This window comes from Bufo gargarizans, chromosome 9, assembly GCF_014858855.1.
Source record: "Bufo gargarizans isolate SCDJY-AF-19 chromosome 9, ASM1485885v1, whole genome shotgun sequence".
Classification (NCBI taxonomy): Eukaryota; Metazoa; Chordata; class Amphibia; order Anura; family Bufonidae; genus Bufo; species Bufo gargarizans.
This window is the reverse complement of record NC_058088.1, coordinates 86,142,432-86,168,363: the sequence shown is the minus strand read 5'-3', so window position 1 is coordinate 86,168,363 and position 25,932 is coordinate 86,142,432. Positions and strand designations below refer to the sequence as shown.

The 25,932-nt window shown below is 41.7% G+C and overlaps 1 protein-coding gene across 1 annotated transcript in view; it reads right to left on the bottom strand.

Moving 5' to 3' along the window:
• Positions 1-251: 251 nt before the first annotated feature.
• The window catches only part of GUCY2F (guanylate cyclase 2F, retinal), a 124,693-nt gene continuing 99,012 nt past the window's right edge, over positions 252-25,932 (bottom strand). The window contains exons 12-18 of the mRNA XM_044268975.1: positions 23,222-23,385; positions 20,569-20,761; positions 18,661-18,835; positions 17,762-17,860; positions 16,313-16,407; positions 7,820-7,905; positions 252-694 (exon numbers count right to left, since the gene is read on the bottom strand). Coding sequence (XP_044124910.1) covers positions 583-694; positions 7,820-7,905; positions 16,313-16,407; positions 17,762-17,860; positions 18,661-18,835; positions 20,569-20,761; positions 23,222-23,385 — 924 coding nt within the window. The 3' untranslated portion in view covers positions 252-582. The remainder of the gene's footprint in view (positions 695-7,819; positions 7,906-16,312; positions 16,408-17,761; positions 17,861-18,660; positions 18,836-20,568; positions 20,762-23,221; positions 23,386-25,932) is intronic.

Genomic DNA, 25,932 nt, shown 5'->3' with positions numbered 1-25,932 from the left:
AAGATTTACAACTCATCTGCAAGCACAGAGGTTTCTTTTAACACAAAGTATTGCACCTGTAGTTTTGACATTGGAGATAAAAGCTGGAGAGTAAAGTGGATCTACAAAAATATGTACATACTATGTTTTATTACCTAGAAATTATGCTGTCCCTTTATTTGTATTCAATCTAGGATGTAATAAAGACACAAATAATTATGCATAAAAATAATCACATTGAATACGAAAACCATGTACATGTTATAGAGATCTTCTTTTGTCGTTTAGCCCATTCCCTGAAAGAAAGGCGTATTTCACAGCATAGCAATCCCATGCAGGTTTTCTGGGCATACTTAATGCTATAAATTCCCCTGTTGTCGACACAACAATCCTTGCAGTTTAATAAACTTTGCATAGATCAGAGACTGGTGATTTGGGAAAATGCAGGGATTTTGTCTTTTGCATTGCAATGATCCATCTGTAGGTGGTTTATCTGGTGTAATATGTAAATCCTGTTAAGTATGACCTCCTGAGAGGTGTCCTTCTTAACTGATTCAGACTTGGTTTAATCCATAAGATTAAGGTCACCATCTGTAGCTTTATTTATCCACTTTCTGTTTCAGGTGCCATCAGAGATGTAATTTGCCGAACCTGTGTTATTTTTTTCACAGCCGTCTTCAGGAGTCGCTTTAGATCTCGGAAGGTTGCCTCATCCCTACAAATACACCACAGAGTAAATTACATCAGCAGAATTTTAAAAAGTTAACAAAACAATCATAAGGAAATAATGTCACACCCCCATGAAATATTGTGCAAAGATTTCTTTCTGCTTTGAGGGCTTCTCTTAACAGATCTGTAAGAGTGGAAATCTATGTATGGAGTGGTTCACAGGTAGCTCTCTATCGGGATGATAAAGGGAATGTATTCTATTCATATATGACCCTTTATATATGATGACCAACTTCAGTACTGCTATCCCTGCCATGGAAAGCTAACAATAATGACAAAATGATCAACTAAAAAAATTTTTTAAATAAAAAATGGACAAGATATTGTTTAAATGAAATCATAGACACAGTTTCTTTATGTTACATCATGTTATAAAGATACGGCAGAAATATATTAATGCTACTGCAGCTGTCTAGTTTTATAAAGGGGTCTTATGAGTTGAAGCTAGTATGGTTCATTTATCTGACCACTAAAAGTGCTCTAAATTGGCAACATAAATGCTTTGCCTTTTAGCCAAAAGTCACCTGTGACTAGTGGCTGCCTCTGCCACCCTGTACCTACAAGGTACATAGCAGTGAACAGGTTAAGATCCAAACATGTTAGAACCCCTACAGCTGCATTTTTCTTTGAGAAAAGTGTGGTTTGTTCAGTAAATTACGTTATTTCCTTCTTCCTCTTTCTCTCACCAGAAGTAATTGCAGAAACAACTGAAGTACTGAACAAAGTTAGTAATAAAAGGAAGTCAGTGTATATAATGCAACGTGGCATTTTTTTTTACATTTCCACATCCCAAATGTTGTGTTTGGAGATTAAAGTGAGAACTGCAGGCAAGTTATTGTGGACTAATTCTACCTAAATGGCACTCTGGTGGTTAGAAGGCAAAATGTTTAAAGTAGCAAGATGGATGTTATCTAGTGGTAGATTGGTAGGTATGGTGGTTGAGTGCATGAGTAAGTACTGCCTTGGTTGGGCTGAAACAACTTGCTTCACAAAAATGTTATGATATACATGCATTGCCCTTCGCTTATTTGTCTGGTAGGTTGCCACATGCCAGCCTGCCGAAAGTCTCGTTGATATCCTTGAAGCCTAGCAGACAGCTGTCGAGCATACTCCTGATTGTTATATTTGTGTGACATTTAATAAACTTTGTGCCCAAGCCCAAATCAAATGTTTTGTGTTTTGTACTTATTTTGGGTTGTATAGTTTTGTAGGTTAGATTTGTTCATTTGGGATTTCAGAATCGAAAGTCATACAAATTGTAAACTTTCAGTGTTCAGTTAAAGAACCACATCTTGTTTCTACACATGGAACCCCTGTAAACATAAGTAAATTCTCTGACATAGTACCACTGTGTACACACAAAGGACAGAATCTTGTAAATGTCATATAAATCAAAGTTTTTATTAATTCCCTTTGCCGCAATATGAGAACACTTGCATGTTCATCCTACACTGTCTTTAACATTTTATTGACATAATCACATTACATTGAATTGCTTACTGAACACATATAAAGTATGTTTTTCAATATAATTGTCTTTTTTATTGTATTGCATTTTATATGCAATAGATCAAGGACTCAAATCTCTGCTGGAAAAAAGATTTATCCTGCTCATGTGGCCATTTTTTGGACTTCTTTTTTTAAAAGGGTATTCCAGGCTGCTGATATTGATAACCTATCCTCGGGATAGGTAGTTATTATGTAATTGGTGAGGGTGTGACTCCCCATTCCCTCACCGATCAGCTGTTCCCTGTGCCATAACAAGCTCTTGAATGGAACAGGAAGCACAGCTCCATTCAAAATGTAGTGGTTGTGCCGGGGAACTGCAGCTGATTTCCCACTGAAGTGAATGGGAGCTGAGGTGCAGTAACCCAGCACGACCAGTACACTTTGAGTGGACCTGTGCTTCCTGTTCCATTCAAAGTGCTAATTCCAGTTCTAGAGGCTGCAGGAAACCGCTGATCGGTGGGAGTTGTCTAGTCCCCACTGATCGGATATTGATGAGCTATCTTGATGACAAGTTGATACTATAGGCATGCTTCAAAATTCCCTAGTCTCAGTTTTCCAAAGAGTTACATAAAGACTATGGTTGGGAACAGCACAGTACATTGCTTTTTACAGTTTCATAACAGATATATGTGCACTGATATCTGTGTTACAAGAAGTGATTTACGCAAAAGCACAGCAACCCCAGAATACTGTTGCCAACCGGTCAGAGTAATTTGTCACGTTGCCATTAAACAACATTAATGTGCTTAGCCGGCATGTTGCCAATTATTTATCGGCTGCTTTCCCTCAGCTATCACTAAATTTGTGGCATCATTTGCTCCTATCATGCATCAGGGCCATATATGGCTATAAATTTGCAATCATTTTCAATTGAACCAGTGTCTATAAAAAAAGAAAAAAAAGGGAATTAAGTATTGGACCTCTCTGTCATGTCTGGCCACATGTTCCTGCCAACTAGGGACAAAATGTGAAAACACATAGCATTCAGCTACAGGCAACCAAAGTGAACAAAGGAACCTTCTTAAGACTTCCCCGACTATAAATGATGTCATTCTTGTATAACATCAGTAAAAAAAAAATCTATGTAAGTTAGTAAGACTATCCAAGGTCTGGTTCTGGCTTAAAGGGGTTGTGTGAGATAATTAAAAGTCTCACATAACCCCCTCAGCAGGGTCAAATAAAGAATCATCTCATACTCAGCCCTTTCTCCGATGCCGGTTCAGTCCTCCTGCCATTGTTTGTTTATAAACTGCAGCGGGGACCTGCCGGTATACGGCACGAGACTGCTGCAGCCAATCACTATCCTCATGGATGCAATGCTTCCATCTGAAGGAGACCAACTCTATTTTATTAGCGTGTATACTTGTACACTGTATGACAAATGTTTCTTTCAGTGCACTACAAGGCCCATTAACAAGAGGCAGTGCATTTAAAGGGGTTGTCTCACTTCAGCACATGGTATTTATCATGTAGAGAAAGTGAATACAAGGCATTTACTGATGTATTGTGATTCTTTGCTGGCTTGATTCATTTTTCCATCACATTATACACTGCTCTTATCTGGGGGTTATGATCACCCTGCCATCCGGCAGTGGTGGCCGTGGTTGTACACTATAGGCAATAGCATCAGCCTATGCACACTACCGCAGTCCCGGCCACCAGAGAGGTCAGCGCCTTTTCCATATATTGCTGGAAAAGCTGGATTGCAGAGTGGTCGTAACCCTTGGATATAAGCAGTGTATAATGTGATGGACAAATTAATGAAGCCAGGAAGGAGGCAATATGGACCGTCACAATACATTAGTAAGGGCCTTCAATTTACTTTATCTACATGATAAATGCCATTTGCTGAAGTGAGACAACCCTTTAAGGTAGAAATGTAAATTATGTTATTCTGTAGTTTGCTGTTTTGCTCTGTGCTTCCAATAGAACAACTTGACAAGATAGCAGAGCATAATAGAAGAAATAATGCATCAAGAAAAGTAAAATACTACTAAATTGTTACAGCTGTAACCTCCCTGTTGTGAACAATATCAGAAGTATTTATATGCCTCTGGAGAAATTCTGCATTTGTATTTCCCGAAAATATATATTTTAACAAAGAGTTTGGTGCCAATCCTTAATTAAATGCCCTATTTTAACTTCCATGAAAAGGCTCCAGTATGATAAATAGCTTGGAAGGCTTTGCTATCTATATGAGATTAAAATGCTTTACAATATAACTTGCCATGAAAATGGCAATAGCTTACTATTTTCTTTAAAGAGCATCTGTCAGCATGATCAGCCCTATTAAACCAGGCATATAGTCTAGTAGGGTTGATCATGCTGACAAAAATAATACCCTAATTATGTATTTCTTTGGTGCCATTCTTCAGAAAAGAAAGCTTTTATAGATATGCAAATTACCTTACTGGCACACAGAGGGACCAGCCAGAGCCTTCGGAGCACCAGTTAGTAACACACCCACCGATTTTGTCCCTCCCCCTTTTCCTGGATTGAAAGGGCTAGATGAGAATTTAGCCCCTGCACTTGTGTCTCCTGGTCTCAGCGCTTACATAGTGAATCTGCTGCTGTGTTCCAAGCAGCACAAATTCCAACTGACCAAGCGCACAACATAGGTGCAAGAATCTCATCTAGCCTTATAATTCAGGGAAAGGGGGAGGGACTAAATCTGTAGGGGCATTACTAACTGGTTCTCCAAGGGCTCTGTTTGGCCCCTTGGTGCTCCATTAAGCTCGTTTGCATATCAATGTAAAGGTGCTTTTTCTGGAGTATGGGACCACATAAATATATAATCAGAATATTGTTTTTGTCAGCATGATCAATCCTACCAGACTATATGCCTGGTTTAATAGGGTTGATCATGTTAACAGATGCTCTTTAAATGATTACCCAATCTAAAGGCATTAGGGCTCTCACTACTCATGCTATTGTATCTTCACTGTTCTGCTCTAAAACCTCAATCAACAAGGATTAAAAAGGAGTCATATTTCTGACGTTTTGCTAGCCTTCTCTAATCCCTGCAGTGACTGTATCTTTGTTGATGAAGATGGCTGAAGGTGCCCATAGGTATAAGAGTAATGTCAGATGAATAGTTTTGGCAAGAGCAGTTTACCATCTAATGTATATGGGTCTTCCGACTCTCCTCTGACAGCAGATGTCGGGGGACAGAAGGATCAGGGATGTTAGATTTAACATAGATAGATAGGCCATGCAGAATGGGAAAAAAGCTGCCAGTTAAAGGAGCATGGGGCTGACCATCTAAGGTGTGTGCCCACCTTAACCCTGTCTGTCTCTGAGCCACATATTTCCGTCCATCTCTAACAGTCAGTACTGCAAATACACGAGTGAACGTACAACACATTTTTATGTACTGATAGGGGCTATCCTGCTGCAATTTTTTATGCAAATTATAAAAGTGATGTGTACTGACACAGTCTAATCTATATATAATAAATATTTTACTAAGGCTTTATGGATCAACTTGCAGGATAACAGGCCGAACTGGATGGACAAATGTCTTTTTTCGGCCTTATGTACTATGTTACTATGTTTATGACCTCCAGCAACCTGGTTCTAGCAATAATTTAAAAATTAAAAATCCAAAATGTTAATTTCTCTATTGAAAGTACTCTGATTATATCAATCTCTGACACGTCCTTATAGTGCACTGAGAGAAATTGCCAATATTCAGTAAATTTATATTACAATATCTTTGCTTGAATTATTTTTGTTGAAATAGTAAATTTATGTTTGCCTGCAATATTTTACGCAATATTGTTCTAATCTCTGAATTTTATCCTTAAAAAGACATACACCTACCTGGCTGTAAAATAAAATGCCACAATTAATTTTAAAGCACATGGAATACAGTTCTTTCTCTATATACAAACATGATAAACCGTACATAAGAACATTAAACCAAGAATTGGTGATTTCAATTTGATACTGTGTAACTTGTGACAATATTAGCTAAATAATCATCTCTGTATTTGACATTTTGTAGTTCACATTAAAGGAACTTGTAAAGAGCACTGCAATTTAAGCATGCAGTAGTACTAGTTTATTAATAATATGCATGTGCAATAGGTTTATATGAAAATAAAACAGACAAAGCGAGTGGGATGGAACAAACTTGATTGGCCAAAAGTCTCAATGCTACAGATGGTTGTCCACTATCTTTATACCAGCACCCAGAATCTGCTCCTCTGTTCTTTTCTCAGCTAGCCGGATCTGCAAAAGCTGAGCAAACAACAAGAGACACGGAGGACAGTCAGTTTAAAGCACCAGTTCCTCATGTGTAACTTCTCAGACAAATACAAAGGATATTAAACATACCATTATTCACTTTTTCCTGTCTTCTGATCACCAGTAAATTCATCCAGGGAAAGCTAAAAATATGAATCATTTCTGTCTTCTTTATAATTGAGAATTATTCATGTATAATCATTTGACTATTGGAGGATGATCATGAGGTTTTGTATTTACTTTTGACTCTTCTCTCATAGGTAAAACGGTAGTAATTAAGGCTTGTTTAAGAGACTGGTGCTTTAAGCAAAGTAAAGTGTTGGCATTAATGTCTTTTGGCCAACAAGAAGACAACCTTAAAGGGGTTGTTTCATCTGGACATTTATGGCATACCCACAGGATATGCCAAGATTGTCCAATAGGTGCAGGTCCCAGCTCTGGGAGACACTCCTATCTCAAAAATGGGGCCCTGTTGTGTGCCGTTGAGAATGGAGAGGAGACTATGCATGTAGGTTCCCCACATGAGACTTTCAAAAATAGCTGAATACTTTTACTCGGTTTATTTCGGAAGTCCCTTAGCAGTGAATGGAGATAGTCATGCATGCCAGGCTTCTTCTCTATTCCAGGGGGCATCTATCAGACTTTTATCCTATGGATATGCCATATATATCAGGATGAAAGAACTCTTTTACGTTAACCATACACTAGAGATTATGGATTGCCGATAAGGTCAATTTAGACTATTTTCTGCCCTCTGTCAGCATCTTCCTGTGACATGAAAGGATATTACAGACATTCATCTAAGGCTGTGAAAAGTTGATCTGCCATATTGGAACTTTTTTAGTCATGAAAGTTCATGCCAATGGAGAGCTCTCCTTCCCATCAACAGAAGTTCAGACCAAGCTACAGATCAAGGCAAAGATTGTTCAGTGATTGGGCATTTTAACAATATGACAACCTTCACAGACCAACCATGAACAACAAAATGGCTGCATGAAATCAGTAATGTATGGCCAGCATTAGAGAAAGGTCACATTAAAAGTGGTGCATAGAGAACCTCCTTATTATTGCTATGCAGGTAGGATAAAATATGCTATTAGACTGCAGGAGAAGTGGTGACACACATAGCATGTAATGTTATACATTTTCATGCATAACATTACCTCAGATATTCTTCCTTGCAAGTTGCTTTTCTGCTTTTCTTCTTTTGAAAGCGGTTATCTCATCCTGCAGAAAACCATGACCCACTTGCCTGTGAACGATATCAAAATAGTGACGGAAAAAATATAAAAATACAGTTAGGTGGACAGCAAGAGGATATCCTGCGCCTGAACCGCATGGTGTCTCCGCTTACCCTGACTTGATCACTGGTGGGACAGGTAACGGTTTTGTAAAACCTTCTTTTCCAACCAGCCAGTATGTCTCTTCAATACCTTTACCCTTATCCAAAAGAGACAAAGGACATGATTACCAGGTGGCTTTGGAGGACCCCCACTGTTCCACCAATGTTGGGCAAAATAAAAGCTTCCAATTCAGTGTAGTGAAATATAAAAAGATACAAAAACCTGGTCTTATGCAGTGACTGGGAGTCCACTGTATTTTAGGAGACTTTTTGTAAATTAAAGATTGTATTTGTTAATCGTCTGTCAACCTTTATCCTGAGCATCGATGCCATACACTGCTTCACACAAAATTGGAACTGAAAGCAGGGTCAGACTGACCCACCAGAATACCAGAGGATGCTCTGGTGGGCCTAAGCTCTGATACCATAGTGAGCCCCAAAGGTCCAGGAGAAAAAAACAATTGTAGTTGACTTTGAAGCTAATCACTTGCCTCTAGGTTCCACTTCTTTGATTCAAAACTTATTTGACTTTATTGATTATATAAGGGTTGGACCTTGATAATAAATTTCCTCTGGTGGTCCCAAGGAAACCCAGTCCGACACTGACTGAAAATCATTATCTTTTTGGATTTTATGTAAATCAATATTAATCATTGAGTAAAGCAGAAAATATACAATTTTATCATTTACTTTGTGCTGCAAAATCCCTATGAATTTCAGGTCCTCTGTCAGTTAATATAATCATGCCTTTTACATTTATACATTCATACATTCACAGTGCTCCAATTGTATACAGTTCAAGTAAGGATCTTTGAGCAAAACATCAAATCTCTTGACCTATACCCTGAATGCATGTCCTCAATATATACAACTCTATAAATCATAACTTGTGCATTGACAGATTGTTCAAAAATAATAATAATGTGAACATAAAGGTAAAAGGTACTGAAATACTGGACTTGAGGATGCTCACCAGCTATACTGGAGCCCGGCCCGCTGGTCACCCCCAGCTAAAATATAACAAAACACTTTCAAAATAAAATTGGCTGGCTCGCAGTAATTTATTTGCAACTTTTATTACATCGCCCCAATACCTACAAAAGTCTGATAAACATTCTATAAATTCTAAAAATTTCTACACAAAAATCACTATACAATTCATATATTATTAAAACCTTATGTATAAAATTCAATACATTCAATGATCCAATGCAGAGCTCTCGCATTACTAGCCAAAAAAAAAAAAAAAAAGGAGCACAAATAAAAAATAAAACTACAAGCGGCAGTGAAGTTAATGGAATATTCCTTGTGAACAGAGTTCTGCTTATATAATTCAAGTATATGCCTTTTCAGATATGCTGGATAGAGTCCCGTTGTTATTAGTGACTCAAAACTTGTATATTCAACACGGCTACACCTGTGCTCCAGCGTGCTATGGGCAGACTACAACATCTAGCCACATTGTCACAACCAGACAGCTGAGAAGCTCTGACAGAAGCCTTTCAGAACCTCCTCCTTGGGTTTTCTTTGTTGTGCTGTTCAGTTCCTCATCTCGTTAGCCTCTCTCAGCTGTCATGTAGTTGGACTGATTGCTTCCCTTTAAATTCCTCCCCATAATGCATTACTGGGCGGCTTATACTACTTCCTGGAGTGTGTGTGCATGCTGATCCTGTTTTCCAGTCTGCTACAAAGTTAAGTGCTGAACATTTATCTGTTATTTTCTGTTTGCTGGATCCCAGGTGACCCTGACTCCCTCCGTGTCTGGTGTAGGGAGCCGGTGGTCGTGTCCCCTCACTATTGTAGAGTGTTCAGGGGTTATATAGTCGAGGTACGTGGATATGCAACCATCCACCTCTGGGATCTTTGCATAGGCTGAGCAGCCAGGGAAAGTCTCAGGTCTTGTGCAGGGGTCTCCCTTTTGGTTCCTTAGCTTTGGATCCAGTGAGTCATATATGCATGTTGCTTTGTCTTGTTTCCTGTACACCGTCCGTGACATTATAAGCCGCCAAAACCGTCTCAAGCATGGATCCGGTTTCACTTTTGGCTGAACGCTTCCAGGGTCTTTCATTGGAGGTAGCTGATCTCCGTAAGACTTTTTCTCAGCTTCAAGTGACCGGTTCAGCTTACGTTCATGGAGTTTGTTCTGAGCCTAAGATCTCGCTCCCGGATACGTTTTCCGGGGGTAGTGAGAATTTTGTGCGTTTTAGAGAGGCTTGCAAACTCCATTTTCGCCTTCTTCCCCATTCCTCTGGTGATGAGGAACGGAGGGTGGGGATCATTATATCGCTGCTCAGGGGTAACGCTCAGTCTTGGGCCTTTTCGCTGCCGGAGGGGGCACGGCCTCTCCGTTCAGTGGATGAATTCTTTTTAGCCCTGGGTCAGATATTTGATGATCCGGATCGTATTGCTCTGGCTGAGTCTAGACTACGTCTATTATGCCAGGGTAAACAATCCGCAAAAAAATATACTGCTCAGAATTTCGGAGGTGGGCAGCTGATACTGGTTGGAATGATGCTGCACTCCGAAGTCAATTTTGCCATGGTCTTTCAGAGGGATTGAAAGATGCATTTGCCTTTCATGAGAGGCCTATTTCTTTGGACTCTGCTATGTCTCAGGCCGTTCGTATTGACAGGCGTCTTAGAGAGAGAGGAGAGATGTCCCCTTCCTGTCATACTCAGTCCCAGGACAGTGCAGCGGTCTCATTCTGTGCGCAGGGGTCTCGGTCGCTGTCAGCCTCTTCTGAGCAGGAGCCCATGCAGCTGGGGTTGATTGCTTCTGACAATAGAAGATTCAGCTCGCATGGGAGGGTTTGTTTTTGTTGTGGAGGTATAAATCATTTGGCAAATGTTTGTCCCTCTAGGAGATTCAGGCAGTTTTCTGGGAGTAATAAAGAGTGGAGTTCAGGTTTTGCCCCCGCACAGGGAGTACGATTGCCCTATTAATCTCATCCCAGGCGCCAAACTGCCTAAATCTCGTTTATACAATCTTTCCCAACCTGAGAGGATCGCTATGCGTGCTTATATCTCTGAGAGTCTGAGAAAAGGACACATACGACCCTCGAAGTCACCTGTTGCCGCTGGTTTTTTCTTTGTTAAGAAAAAAGATGGTTCTTTAAGACCTTGTCTGGATTTCAGGGAGCTGAACAGTATCACTATTCGTGACCCTTATCCGCTTCCTCTGATCCCGGACCTGTTTAACCAGGTTGTTGGGGCTAAAGTCTTTTCCAAATTAGATCTAAGAGGGGCATACAACCTGGTCAGGGTCAGAGAAGGAGACGAATGGAAGACGGCCTTCAATACCCCTGAGGGCCATTTTGAGAATTTGGTTATGCCTTTTGGTTTGATGAATGCCCCAGCCGTTTTTCAGCATTTCGTGAACAGCATTTTTTATCATTTGATGGGAAAATTTGTATTAGTGTATTTGGATGACATTTTGATTTTTTCTCCTGATTTCAAAACTCATAAGGAACATTTACGTCAGGTCTTGCTCATCCTACGGGAGAATAAATTATATGCGAAACTGGAAAAATGTGTGTTTGCGGTTCCAGAAATTCAATTTCTGGGGTTTCTTCTCTCCGCTTCTGGTTTTCGCATGGACCCCGAGAAGGTCCGCGCTGTGCTTGAGTGGGAGCTTCCTGAGAATCAGAAGGCGCTGATGCGTTTTTTGGGCTTTGCCAATTATTACAGGAAGTTTATTTTGAATTATTCCTCTATTGTTAAACCACTCACTGATATGACCAGAAAGGGGGTAGATTTTTCTTCTTGTTCAGTAGAGGCGTGTAAGGCTTTTTCTAATATCAAGGAGAGTTTTGCTTCCGCTCCCATCTTGGTGCAACCTGATATTTCTTTATCCTTCATAGTTGAGGTTGTTCAGGGGTTATATAGTCGAGGTACGTGGATATGCAACCATCCACCTCTGGGATCTTTGCATAGGCTGAGCAGCCAGGGAAAGTCTCAGGTCTTGTGCAGGGGTCTCCCTTTTAGTTCCTTAGCTTTGGATCCAGTGAGTCATATATGCATGTTGCTTTGTCTTGTTTCCTGTACACCGTCCGTGACACACATATATTGAAATGGTAGATGCTAGGTTGTAAACACACTGGGTTAGTGCTATTGAGTGCCGTATTATTTTCTCAGTTACTGCTGTCCATGAGAGCAATATCTGACCCTCGCGCCTCCAGCAAAGTAGAAGTGCATGAACTTTGCTGGAGGCGCGACGGTCAGATATCGCTCTTATGGACAGCAGTAACTGAGAGAATAATATGGCAGTCAATAGCACTAACCAGGGCCGGCGTCATAACCCGGCAAACCCGGGCAAGTGCCGGGGCACAATGCTCCTGGGGGGGGGCAAATGAGCTGCTATGAGCACTTCCATCAATACAGATGGAAGCTCTCATTGCTGTAATTTCACTTACGCAGTACCCCTTTGGTGGGCCCTCTGAGTCACATGAGGCCGGCTGCTGCAGAGACTCAGACACGCCCCTTCTACAGCAGAAGCAGAGCAGAAGTGTGAACACAGGTTGTCAGTGAGTCTGCACTGTGAAGGGCTGGAGCAAAAGTGTGAACACAGGTTGTCAGTGAGTCTGCACTGTGACTGTCTCTTCTCTGTGGGATGGGGGGGGACTCTTCGATCTGCTGCTTGATGCTGCTTCATTCTATTTAGTTGTTTTACTGTTTCATTAACCTCTTCAGGACACATGATGTACCGGTACGGTATGTTGTCCTGGTACTTAAGGACACATGACGTACCGGTACGTCATGTGTATTTCCGATCACCGCAGCCCGGCGGGCGGTGATTGGAACCCGGTGCCTGCTCAAATCATTGAGCAGGCACCTTGGCTAAATGCACGTGACCCCCCCCCCCATGTCAGCGATCACCGCAGACCTGCGGTTTGCGGCTTTTACATGCGGTTTGCGGCGGCGATCAGTAGGGGGGGCCCGATGGCATGGAAGGCAAATTTGGTATTTTTTTATAAATAAAAATTAATTTTTTTAGACTTCATTTTACCAGTGTCATGAAGAACAATATGTGACGAAAAAACATTCTCAGAATGGCCTGGATAAGTCAAAGCGTTTTAAAGTTATCAGCACTTAAAGTGACACTGGTCAGATTTGCAAAAAATGGCCTGGTCCTTAAGGTGAAATAAGGCTGTGTCCTAAAGGGGTTAAGCAGTTTGCCTCCATGACACCTGTCCCCACCCCATATCCTGTCCTATGTCATCCTCATGGAGTCCCTGCTGTCTCCTTTCCTCCCTCATGTATCCAGGGCCCCTGTTCCAACCTCCTATCTCCTATTGCTGCCCTGCACAGACCTCCTGCCCCTACTTCTTGTATGAATCCCCCTCAGAGCCCCTTCCACCTACTTGCTGTGTCCACCCCTCCTGTCCATCCAGGGCCCTGGGCCCCTGCCTCTCATTATAGTGGTGTCTGAACCGCATTCACCATAAGGACCTTCTAACATCACAGGGTCATGTGACTGTGCCCCCCACCCTGTACTGTGCCCCCCACCCAGTACTGTGCCCCTGTATACCCTGCATTGTGCCCTCTTACCAGATCCTGTACAGTGCCCCTAGTCATTCCCTGTACTGTGCCCTCTTATACCCTTTTATCCGGTCACTGTATGGTGGTTTTATCATTGTATGGCGGTGTTATCACTATATGGCGGTGGTATCCAATAACTGTATGGCCATAACTGTATCCCTTTCCCATGCCCAGTGCCCATGCCACTTTTTTAGACCTGGCATGAGCAGGAAAATATGCAGATTGCAGTGCTAAGGACCTTTGCACCACAATCTGTTTCAGAAATACATCAAATTAAGACGTATTTCTATACAATAAATGACCCCCTAATTGTATTATTATTCGGGGGTAGGGCTAATATCTTTATAGTATATAGATTCTAGTGTATTATACTGTGCCCTGTATTTCCCAGTAGAAAATGATCCTTGGGAAGCACAGTCCTCATCTCTGACCACCAGGACCAGGTAGTGCTCTGTCAGTACATGGCGGCCTCCCCTCTCCGCCACGCTGCTCCGCTGTGTACTGGGGCTTATTCTGACACTAGGGCTGGGTTCACATCCCATTTGTGCCATCCATTTAATGTATACCAAAAATGTATAGATTAACAGATGCCTCAGACCAGGCATCCTCAAACTGCGGCCCTCCAGCTGTTGTAAAACTACAACTCCCACAATGCCCTGCTGTAGGCTGTCTGGGCATGCTGGGAGTCGTAGTTTTGCAACTGCTGGAGGGCCGCAGTTTGAGGATGCCTGCCTCAGACTGATACCGTACAGTGGCGCCTGTTCACCATACAGTTCCATTGTAAAAAAACATATACGTTAACGTATGCATTTTTTACTGGACTCTGCAGGATACAAAAATGTTGAGTGCTGCACATTTGTATGCAACAAAACGTGATGTGAACCCACTGGGGGGGGGGGGTACTAAAATTTGCTGTGGGGCCCAGTCAGTTCTAGCTACATCACTGCACATCTCCTTCTCTCCTCCAGGCCCGGCCCAGCAGTGACGTCATGATGTGTCTCTCACTGCTGCAGCGGGCCTGAGGAGAGAAGGAGCGCAGGGAGCTGCAGTTAGTGAATGACAGGACCGCCAGTTCCCCTGCACTCCAGCAATGATAGGTATGTGAGGGGGCCACTGGGGGGTCATTACACTGTGAGGGCCCCTTACACAATATAATGACCCCAGTGCCCCCCATTTAGTATAATGATCCCCAATGACCCCCATTCAATATAATGACCCCCAGTGACCACCATACAGTATAATGATCCCCAGTGCCCCAGTGAATGGGGGATGACTGGGGGTTATTATTCTGAATGGAGGGCCGCTGTGGGGTTATTATACTGTGTGTGGGGCCACTGGCGATCAGTATACAGTGTGGGGGGGCATTGGGGGGGTCATTATACTGTGTGAAGGGCCACTAGTGGTCATTATACTGCATAGGGGGACATGTAAATGTAAAAAAATGTATTAAGGGGGCCCACTTCCAACCTAGCATCTACCATTTCAATATATGTGGCTAGATGTTGTAGTCTGCCCATAGCACGCTGAAGCACAGGTGTAGCCGTGTTGAATATACACGTTTCGAGTCACTTATAACAATGGGACTCTATCCAGCATATCTGAAAAGAAATATACTTGAATTATATTCCATATATAATAGTGATCTTTGTGTAGAAATTTTTAGGATTTATAGAATGCTTATCAGATTTTTGTAGGTACTGGGGGGATGTAATAAAAGTCGCAAATACATTACTGTGAGCCAGCCAATTTTATTTATAAAGGTAAAGGGGACACTTGGCATACATAGGGCCCAGTATAGGCTAGGTTTAGGTTTGCATTTACTAATGGAGATCAAAATCTATAATATAAATTTTATTGATATGAGCTAAAGACACTAAATAAAATTGTTAGGGTGGGTTCACACTAGCTTTAGGGATTCCGTTATGGCTTGAAAATAACGGAATCCATAAGACGGAAGGACGGATCCGTTCTTATGCCCATAGACTTGTATTATGACGGAATACAAAACGGAAGCATTTAAAAGGCATTCCGTTTGCTTTCCGTCCTAATAGAAGTTTATGGGAATCAAAACGGATCCGTCTGGGTCCCGTTATGCAAGACAAAAAACAGAGTCCTGTCAACAGGACTTTGTTTTCCATCTTGCATAACGGGACCCAGATGGATCCGTTATGCTTTCCCATAGACTCTATTAGGACGGAAAGCAAACAAAATGCCTTTTAAAGGCTTCCGTTTTGCATTCTGTCTGGGCATTCCGTTATTTTCCGTTATAACCATGTCATAACGGAAAGCCATAACGGAATCCCTAACGCTAGTGTGAACCCACCCTTAAGCTGCATTGATTTATATGTTTTCCAGTAGAGCTGACACAATGTACCAGCTATACCGTCTCTCTTCATTTCCACCAATCAAACTAATGGACCACACCAAATACGCAATCTGAATGGCTACATGTCACAAAATATTGATAAGTGATTTAAAGGTCATATCGGTGACATGCTGTGAAAATAAATTAGGGTGTATTCACTATATCTGCCATGTTTTTCACCAAATTGCAGCAAAAATAACGTGTGAATAAATGCATTGAGGTTAGACGTTCACAAGCACAATAAAACTATGATGAAAACAATCATATGTGACCCCTCAATATTGTAAGACCAATGCATGTAAAGACATGTTACTATGCTACGTCTTTTCTGAAGAATTTAAAACTGAATTTAATTCCCCCGCAGAATCCATTGTATGAACAGACACTATGATCACACAGGTACTAATTTAATAAACAACAGATGGTTTATTCAGGTAAAGCACAGTGATGTGGGTGTCCAGTCTACACAGATATGTGAAGATTTTTTTTTTTAGCTTCCTAGAAATTTATGAAGAACTGACCTTAGCTTGTAATTGGAACAAATAACTTGTGTGACGTCTAAGAGAGAACATTGTGTATGATACAGATAAACATGTCACTTACCTTCAACTCTGTCCTTCCTCTCAGTTCCATAATATATCCCTCATTTAAAGATCTGAGGGTTTTGACAGTGCTTTGGTTGACATGGATGCGATAAGCTGTAAAGGAATATAAGCATCAACCAACTGGAACAGTAAAAAAATATATAAAATATCTTAGTATTTTCTGTAATAGTAATGCAATCTAATTTATTTCATTGTTTGGCATAAAGGCAAACAGATATCCGAAGCAACATACTGAGATCTAGTAACTCTTTCCGTCCCTGTGATTCATCTATAAAAATATATAGAGTTCTGTGTTATATTCACATGATGACAATTAGAGATGAGCGAATTGAAGCTGAAGTGAAATTCGATCCGAATTTCAGGAACAATTTGATTTGCACCGAATCCGAATTTCCTCACGCTTCATGGTAACAAAGAGCATGCTTTCCTAAAATGGCTGCTGCACATGTGAGGACATGGAGCAAGGAACTCTGGGAAGGCGGGATCACCCATAATGCCATGCATGCAGCCAATCAGCAGCCAGCCCTGTGATCTCACAGCCCTATTGGATTCTGTCATTTACCAGGGTACTTAGTGCAGGGAGAGACATCAGTAGGAGCTAAGGACAGTGCTACAACAAACTTCACTGTGCTGAAAAAACAATTTACAAGTGCAGGGAAAGATTATTCAAGATGTAGGGAAAGAATAGGGAGGAATCAATCCACAGCATTTATGTTGAACAGGGTTCAGTAGGGGAGGTTACAGCCTGGGTAATAGGAACATTCCTATTACACCTTGCTGCACTGACTGGGGATCCAAATTGCCATTATACAGCTCTGTAATTCCAGCAAACTGTTCTTGTTATTGGGGTGTTACAGCCATTAACAGGGTTTATTACAAGGAAATATTTCTACATCTTATTTGCCCTTGTGCGGTGCAGTTATATGTTCTAAAGCATTTTTTGGCTTGTATTAGTGGGAAAAAAGGGCTTATTAGCTGTTGTGGTGAAGTGCTAAAATTACAGCACTTTTTGTTGTGTATTAGTGGCAAAAGTGCAGTTATATGTTCTAAAGCCTTTTGTGTCGTCTATTAGTGGAAAAAATATATATATTTGCCGTTCAGCGGTGCAGTTATATGTTCTAAAGCCCCTTTTGTCATGTAATAGTGGGAAAATAAAAATAAGTGAAGTGTGCAGTGATTCTAAGAGCGATGCCTCTCATCTGCATGTTATACTGACTCACAGTATTATTTCACTACCACAGCAGACTCCCTATGCGTGTTACTGCAAGGCACAGTGTTCTTCACCACTAGAAAGGCTCTCTTTAGCCAGGAAATAGTAGTTTTTTAATGTGATTCGCCACAAATAAATTCGGATCGAACCGAATTTTTTCAGAAAATTTGGCGAACCGGCCAAATCGAATTTATGAAAAATGTGCTCATCTCTAATGACAATCATTTCTTTACTCACGTAACCCTGTTGATTCCATGCGGGAGGCAGTATTTACTGTGTCTCCAAAGAGGCAGTACCTTGGCATTGTTAGACCCACTACACCTGCAACCACGGGCCCTATAAGACAAAGTGAAAAAAGTATCTTGTGATAAATTGTCTGTAAAGATAATCTGCCAAAAAGCTTAATAGCCAATTATGTTGAAGAGCATTTATCCTTAAAATTCTGCATATGATCCATTGAGTTGTCTTTCTTAGGGGCAACGGGTGTGGACCTACTGTGCCAACCAACTGGTTTGGCTTTGCACTAACTCTAAGGGCGTTATCCTGGCAGTCCCTAGTATTCACCCTTTCACCCTTATACAGGGATCTAGACTTCACAGTGGAGTAGCTACCAGGCCGCTATCTCTCGAGATAGTCCCGGTGTGGTTGGCGGCTGACCCATTGGGGTCAGACACACCAGTGCGTCTGCCTATTTATGCAGCAATACAGGACCAGAGGATCACTTATAAGATTTTCATTTATAAGGCTGGATAAACAACCCTCTGGAAGCTACAAGTGTAGTAATAGTGGTTGTCATTCTAGAAAAAATAAGTAAAGAACAAAATTATGTAAGATGAAAAATGAAAAGCTATTTACTAGTGATTTTTTCATTTTAATAAATCAAATGTAAAACATATACCATACCTATAAAAATTTTACAAAATCCTCTCATGCAATTTTAATTACTTTATATCTTAAGAAAAAAAGTCTTTCTAGCCACAATTTTATTTTTCTGCCGACACAGAGAAGATAAACCAGGGAGAAAATATAAAATATTGAATAATAACAATAAAAACATCTACATACAATTATATGTTAAAGAAGTGATATACTTTACATTGTAATTTCTTGCACAAAGATAACAGGCACAATATTACCTGAATGCAGGCCTATGCGTATCCTAACAGGGACATCGGGCATGTGCCTCATTTTGAAAGTTCCAACAGAACTGAGGATATCCAGAGACATGTTGGCAATTTCTGCTGCATGCCTATTTTCATTTCTCTTAGGAAGTCCTGATGCAACCATATAGGCATCTCCTATAGTTTCTACCTGTTAACCAAAAAAAAGACAAAAATAAGAATCCTCCCATATTATTAATGGCTATACTTAAATTACTGTAGTTATGAAGGATGTAATAATATGATCCCTGTATTTCAGCAACCTCTGGCACTTTAGCTGTTGTTAAACTCCAATTCCCAGCATGCACACTTGCTTTGCTGTTCTTATAACTCCCATGGAAGCGAATGGCTGGGAGATGTAGTCTCAGAACAGCTGGAGTGCTGTCCCAATGGCATTTCACTTGTGCCATTGTACCATGAGTTCCAGCATCAGCAGCTTGTGGATTTGAATTGGGTCATCGTGTCCGATGGTGGTTCATGTGGCCACTGGTCTCGGTTGTGCTGTAAATTAGTGCCAATGTGCGTGTATCTCTCCTCAGTTTGGTATTGCATAAATTAATGTTTCCTGGACTTCTGACCGCATCTGCTTGTCTTATGAGTTCGATAAGTCTACTATATATTTCCTGAGTTCTGCATCAGTCTGGTATAGGTTTCTTGAGTTCTGTGACCTGCCCTGGTTGTGCAACACGCTTGCCTGAATCTACTTACATTCTGTCTGTGTCCTGTGTTGGAGCCTTATCTGTCTGGTCTCTCAAGTTTGTGTCTGGATTGTTCTGGTTCTGTCCGTGCCTATATTCTGACCTATTTCTGTATGCCACTGCCTCGTGTCCTATGTATTACTACATACTCTGTGTGCGTGACCTTGTCATGGATTTGTAAATGCTACTAGAGTCTGTATGGAGCTTAACCTGCCTGTCTGTGTGTGCCGACTTTTGTCCATATTCCTCTACCTGCTGTGTCCTAATCATGATCTGTAGTCACAGTGTGAGCATCTTGTGCTTACACTATGTCTGTACGAGTTCCTGAAGTCTGTCTATTTCATGTAGTCCATGTGCCTGGGTTCCTGAAGTCTGTCTATCTGGGTTCCTGTTCTGTTCGTCTCTCATTGCTCCGTATTTTGGCTCTTGCCTGTGTCTGTTTTTGCCTTAGATTTGCCTACATTCTGCCTTGCCTGTGCCTCTGGTGCTCTGCACTAGTATCTCTGACCTCCATGGATCAACTGCCAACTACACCAGGACTATTTCAAGATGTAGCAGCCTGGTGGTTCCCCTTCACCGAAGTCCAGATCCATGTATAAGGGTTAGAGGGTGAAAACCAGAGGATCACCAGGATAATGCCCTCAGGTATAGACCAATGTCAAACTTATTAGTTGGAACAGTGGTTCCCCAACCATTGTCCATACACCTGACCATAACAAGTGCTGGAGGTTGCTGATCACTGGTGTAGCTTTTGCAGGCAATAGGCGAAATATATCAAAACTGGTGCAAAACTAAAGTGTTGTAGTTGCTAGTGGCAAATAGATTTCACTTGTCTTTTTTCAGAACTTATTAGAAATATAAGCACCAACCTGACTGGTAGCCATGGGCAACCTATCGTCATTTATTTTGAACCAGTAATAATACAGCCAATTCTTGTAATGAAAAATACTCTACAGCTTTAGATATAATAATGTAACTGTAGTGCTGACATTTCTGAAGTCCAATTATATTTATAGGTAAATACACTTATATGTCCTACAAACAAGGTAACCTGATCAGTGGAACAGTGGGAAAATACAGGAAATGTGTTTGCTTGTCACCATTCTGTGCTGGCTTTTAAAGCCATTCTAAGCATACTGTATAGAACTATATATTATTCAAGTTATGACTTAATTGTAGGACCTACCTTATAAACATCATGATTTCCTATCACGGCATCGAACAATGTGTAGAGGTCATTAAGAAGGTCAACCACTTCAATGGGCTCACTCATTGCTGATATAGTGGTAAAACCCACTATATCACTGAAGTATAATGTAACCTCATCAAACCCCTCTGGTTCCACTGTGCAGCCCATTTTTAGCGCTTCTGCAACTGATCTGAAAATCAAGCAGATAGTAGAGTATATAACCAGCACACAAAACCTTTTCCTATTGTATATGTGTGCACAAACTGCAACAACATGCCGCAAACTGCAACACCATATAATTATTAATCACTACGCAGGGAAAAGCAACATGCTTATACCTGAATTGGAAATTCTGTCTGATGTTATATTTTTAAGGCTACAGTTACACGGCGACGTGAGCGTGACTATAAAGACTAGCAAGCCAAGTATAAAGCCTCATGCAGACGTCCGTGGAACACGGTCCGTGAGATACCGGATTGGCATTGCAAGGAGCGCACAGCGTCATTGGTTGCTATGACGCCGTGCGCTTCGTGCCACCGCTGCTGTACAGTAATGCACTCGTATAGATCATACCAGTGTATTACTGTACTGCGGCGGCGGCACAAAGTGCTCAGCGTCATAGCAACCAATGACGCCATGCGCTCCTGCAATGCCAGTCCGGTATCTCACGGACAGTGTTCTGCGGACGTCTGCATAAGGCTTTAGAAAGAATTATACCAGTAAAAATATACTCACTTGAAAAAAAAATGTTTAGGTATAGCCAAGTGCAACCTCCCAATTCCACCAAGGGTCTATGAAGCCAAAATATTAGCTGCTGCATGCAGTATTTTATGACATATTCTTTTGAATGGTTCAGTAAATTAGAGCTTCAATTTTTTGTTGTCTTTTTCTACCCTCTCTTTATTTTTTATTATTTAAATTCAAGATCAGAAAAATGTGATACAGCATAATTTCATTTTGTGTTAAATCTCCCTCTTGTCTTTTCCCTTCTGTCCCTCCCTCCACCCCCTTTTCTCCGCGGGGCTACCGTCAGGTCACCAAGTGTCATCACTTCCATCTACCCCATATCCGCAGCCAAGCTGCCTTTTTTTTCGCTGATTTTCGTATTCCTTAACCCTATTCATGAGTTCCATCCATTCCTGGAAATGTGGGTATTTCCTGGAGCCCTAATGTTTAACTATTATTATTTTAGCCAAGGCTATTCCCTGAAGCCAAAGTAGTTGCTCAGTTTTGTTATTATCTATTTCTGGGAGTAAACCCAGGATAACATATTCAATACATACTTCATATTTCATAGGGGAACTCTTCTGCAATTTCTTGAATATTTTAATCCAGTAGTCTTTTATCACCGGGCATTCCCACAGTAAATCTTTATAATCTCCTCTATCTCTGTTGCATTTGTAACAATTCTGTTCTCTATCTTTGTAAATAGAGTGCAATAGTACTGGTGTGTATAATAGAGACGGTGTAAAATTTTCAAAAGGACCCATGTATGGGCCAGGGAGACCGCAGATCTATTGATGCTTCTATATACCGTATTCCACGGGATTGATTCCACATTCTGCAAATCTCTCTCCCATTTATCCTCACCTCTAAATGTGATTGATTTTGTGTATTCGTATTTTAACTTTGCATAAATATGTGATATAGCAGAAGTGTTTAATGTCATATCGTAACAGAAATCTAAAAAAGTGTCCCGTGCTATATTAAAATAATTCTTATTTTCCGTATAGTGTATAGCGTGTCGTAACTGTTCATATCGAAATTTATCGAGAAATCCACCCTTTCTAGTATCTTTCACTCAGTTTATATCTGAATGAGTCTAAAGTCTGATGCTGGGGTCATCACAGAATGTGAAGTCACATGATAGACCAATCAGCTACTACATTTGGAATTCTATCGGCCTGTTCACACTGGGATTTTGGCACTAAATTTGAAGTATTTTTGGCTCTCATTTTGAAGCCTTGGAATCAGCTCCATAAATGCCTCAAATCTGCCTCCCATTGATTAGTAATGGCAATAAGAGCTGTTTTCTAAACAGCGCTGGTTATTTCAGCGAGCTAAAAAAAAATTCATATTCAAGCAGAATTAGCATGTAAAATCCTATTAAGTCAAGCAGCTCCAAAAGCTGATTGTAATATGAAAATATACCTCCAAATTCAGCTTGGAAAGCAAGCTGATTTTGAGGCAGATTCAGCTCCTGATTTTTTTCTGCCTCAAATCAGCTGCAAAAAACTTTGTGTAAACAAGGACATGATTTTCTCTGATCAAACAGATAAATGGCAGGTAGGGAAAGGGAGAATTGTGCTGCTATTAACATCAATGATCAGGCAGAACACATTATGAGCACTCTGCCCAATCATTATGGAAGCAGTCAAGGGGGTTTGTCTCTGTCAGGCCCAGTAACTCCAGGCTATAGAAGAATGTAACATGTCAATATACCCTATACACAAACTAAAATGAATAACCTATGGCTGTCATCTTAGGACACAATAAAATGAAAATGCATATAAATATATCTTTAGTAACACACATACATTATGTAACAGGAAAAAGAAGCGGCCGTTTTCAACATTCATAAATTACCTTCACATGATAAAGACATTATTCAGTGAGTCTGCATAGAGATAAACTTTGTATATTTACTTACGGAGGTAACATTTGTGTTAAAAGCTTTTCTGTTTTCTGTTTTTCTATCTCTAGTTCCTCTGTCCTCTCTCGTATTAAGTCTTCTAGGTTGCTTGAATATTGTTCCAACATGCGCAGCATGGAGTCAATGATGTTGGTTTTCTTTCCTTTATTGATATTTTTAAACTGCACAATAAAAAGATAAAAACAATTTTTTTTACAAACTGATTGCCCGTTTATCAGAACTACATACATTAGCAATAACAATTTCCCACTTACCTGCGGTAACAGCGGCTGCTGTACGCCGCTTGTTCCTCCGACTATGGCCGTGGTTTCGGGCAACATGCCCAGCGGTGACCTGTGGCCAGTGCTTCTCATTTCACCGCTGCGGTCCTGGGCTCTGTTTCTGCTATTGCTACTGAGGATTCCGCTCCACAGCTTCCACTCAGCCCTGGTCACAGCCTGTGTTCGGCTGGTTTCATGTTACACTGCTGTAAGGGCAGAGCAGATAACTCCCTGGGCTGTGTGGGTTAGGTCAGGTGACCTCACTGACCTTACCCTGGCTCTCCTGCAGGTACTAAAGTGGCTCAGCCCTCTTCCCAGATTCCTCAGTGTCAAGGTCCTTGCGTTTGTTAGTTCCTGATACTCACGTGTGCTCCTGACCTATACTTCGTTCCTGGATTATACTCACCATCTCGTCCCTGCCTGCTTGCTTGAATCTCCTGTTGCCGAGCTGGATTGCCTGACCTGTACCTGTGCTGCCTGGACTGACCTAGTGCCTGTCTGACAACGGCCCGTTGCTCCTGGTGACGTCTCTGCTCGCCTGTCTACGCTTATGCTTCAGGTACCTACTCAGGTACCTTCTGGTCCACCCGGACCAGCCGCAACTGACTCTGGAATTGCTCTGAAGTAGCCCCTGGAAACTACCCTAATGGCTCAAGTCTATCCTCACATCAGAGACTCTAGTGAAAACCAGGTAGTTGCTTAGACACGCCCCTCCAGAGTATAGTCAGTCAGTGGCACAGTGGGTTCACCCAGCGTCTGAACCCTCGACAAGTCAGATGGGCTATCTTCTTCTCTCGTTTTAATTTCGAGTTGCACTTTCACCCAGCTGAGAAAAACATCAAGGCAGATGCTCTGACTATGCAATTTGACTTCACAAATCTGTAGGAGAAGCCTGAATACATTGTAGATCCTGCTCGCTTGATCACAGTGGCTCCTGTCCTGGTAAGAGACATTCCTGCCGGAAGGACATTCGTGCCATCTGCCAAAAGAATTTATCCTAACGTGAGGGCACAATTCCAAACAGTCCGGTCACCCAGGTATTTGCAAGACCACAGAACTGGTGTCTCGCCACTACTAGGTGGCCCACATTGTCCAAGGATGTGAGCGATTATGTCTCTGCCTGTCTGTGCTCAAAATAAAATCTCCAGGAGCAAACTGCCTGGCTGGTCTGTTGTTACTGCTACCTGTTCCTGATGCTCCATGGCAACACATTGCCATGGACTTTATTACAGATTTACCCTCTTCGGACAGGATGTACTGTGATTTAGGTGGTCGTGGACCACTTCTCCAAGATGGCGCACTTCGTTCCTTTGACTGGATTGACCTTGGCTGCGGAACTTGCTAAACTGTTCGAGAAAAATATATTTTGTGTGCATGGTTTACTTGGGCATATTGTTCTGATCGGGAGTCTAGTTTACCTCCAAGCTCTGGCAAGCTCTTTGCAGATTGCTGGAAATTGACCTGGACTTCTCCTCTGGTTATCACCCCCAAACCAATGGGCAGGTAGAGCGGATCAATCAGATATAGGAGAATTACCTTCAGCATTTTGTTTCAGCTCAACACGACAACTGGGTACAATTGTTACATTGGGCACAGTTCTCCTAAAATAACCATACCAGTGAGTCCACTGGGTCATCTCCTTTCTTTGGACAGCATCCTCGTACTCCTCTCCCTGTTTCTATATCTTCTGGGGTACCAGCGGCGGATTCCTCTTTTAGGGATTTTTTAAAGATCTGGCAGGATTCCAAGATTTGCATCGATAAAGCAGTGACACGCATGAAGACGAATGCGGATAGAAAAAGAAGAAAACCGCCTCAGTTCTCACCGGGAGATAAGGTATGGCTCTCCTCCAGAAACATCCGTTTAAGGGTTCCTAGTTTCAAGTTTGCCCCTAGGTTCCTGGGACCCTTCGTAGTTTTGAGGAAGATCAATGAAGTGACCTATAAGTTACGGCTACCTCTCTCTCTTCGTGTTCCCAATGCCTTCCGTGTATCCTTACTCAAACTGGTAGTCCTTAACCGCTTCTCAACAGCTCTGTCTACAGCGACTCTGGTGTCTGAAGATTCAGAAGGGACATTCAAGGTCAAGGACTCTTGGACTTCAGGAAGCGTGGCAAGAGAACCTACTACCCTGGTGGATTGGAAGGGCTTCGGTCCAGAAGAGAGGTCTTGGGAGCCGGAGGAGAATATTCATGCTCTGGACCTGATTAAAAGCTTCTTGTCCCGTTGTGGACTCAAGAAAAGGGAGCTTAAGGGTGGGTACTGTAACAGCAGCTGCTGTACGCCGATGTTCCCCCGCCTATTAACGTGGTTCTGGGGAAACGCGCCCAGCGGTGACCTGTGGCCGGTGTGTCTCATTTCACCGCTACGGTCCTGGGCTCTGTTTCTGCTATTGCTTCTGAAGATTCCGCTTCACAGCTTCCACTTAGCCCTGGTCACAGCCTGTGTT